This window comes from Pteropus alecto, unplaced genomic scaffold (assembly GCF_000325575.1).
Source record: "Pteropus alecto unplaced genomic scaffold, ASM32557v1 scaffold87, whole genome shotgun sequence".
Taxonomy (NCBI): domain Eukaryota; kingdom Metazoa; phylum Chordata; class Mammalia; order Chiroptera; family Pteropodidae; genus Pteropus; species Pteropus alecto.
The window spans coordinates 19,280,850-19,281,093 of record NW_006443225.1 but is presented as its reverse complement, the minus strand read 5'-3'; the positions used below and the strand labels follow the sequence as shown (position 1 = coordinate 19,281,093).

Genomic DNA, 244 nt, shown 5'->3' with positions numbered 1-244 from the left:
GCCGGGACGGGGCAGGGACGGGGCAGGGACGGGGCAAGCCCGGCCCGTGCCACTTCACCCGTCCGCCCTCCGCCCTGCGCCCCTCGGCGACAGCTGTGTCCGGAGCTGTCTCCCCACTTCTGACCTCTGCCCCTCTAGTTCTCTCAGAGGACAGCGCCGCGACCTGCGGGCAGCACTACGAGGAGGTGCAGACGTTGGCATCGGACCTGCTGGACGCGCCGGACAGCGCGGGGAGGCCCAGATG

General features: G+C 72.1%; 1 protein-coding gene across 1 annotated transcript in view; it reads left to right on the top strand.

The window, feature by feature from the left end:
- The window catches only part of PAG1 (phosphoprotein membrane anchor with glycosphingolipid microdomains 1), a 95,927-nt gene that overhangs the window by 88,351 nt on the left and 7,332 nt on the right, over positions 1-244 (top strand). Inside the window, exon 6 of the mRNA XM_015598620.2 lies at positions 139-236. Within this exon, the coding sequence (XP_015454106.1) occupies positions 139-236 (98 nt within the window). The remainder of the gene's footprint in view (positions 1-138; positions 237-244) is intronic.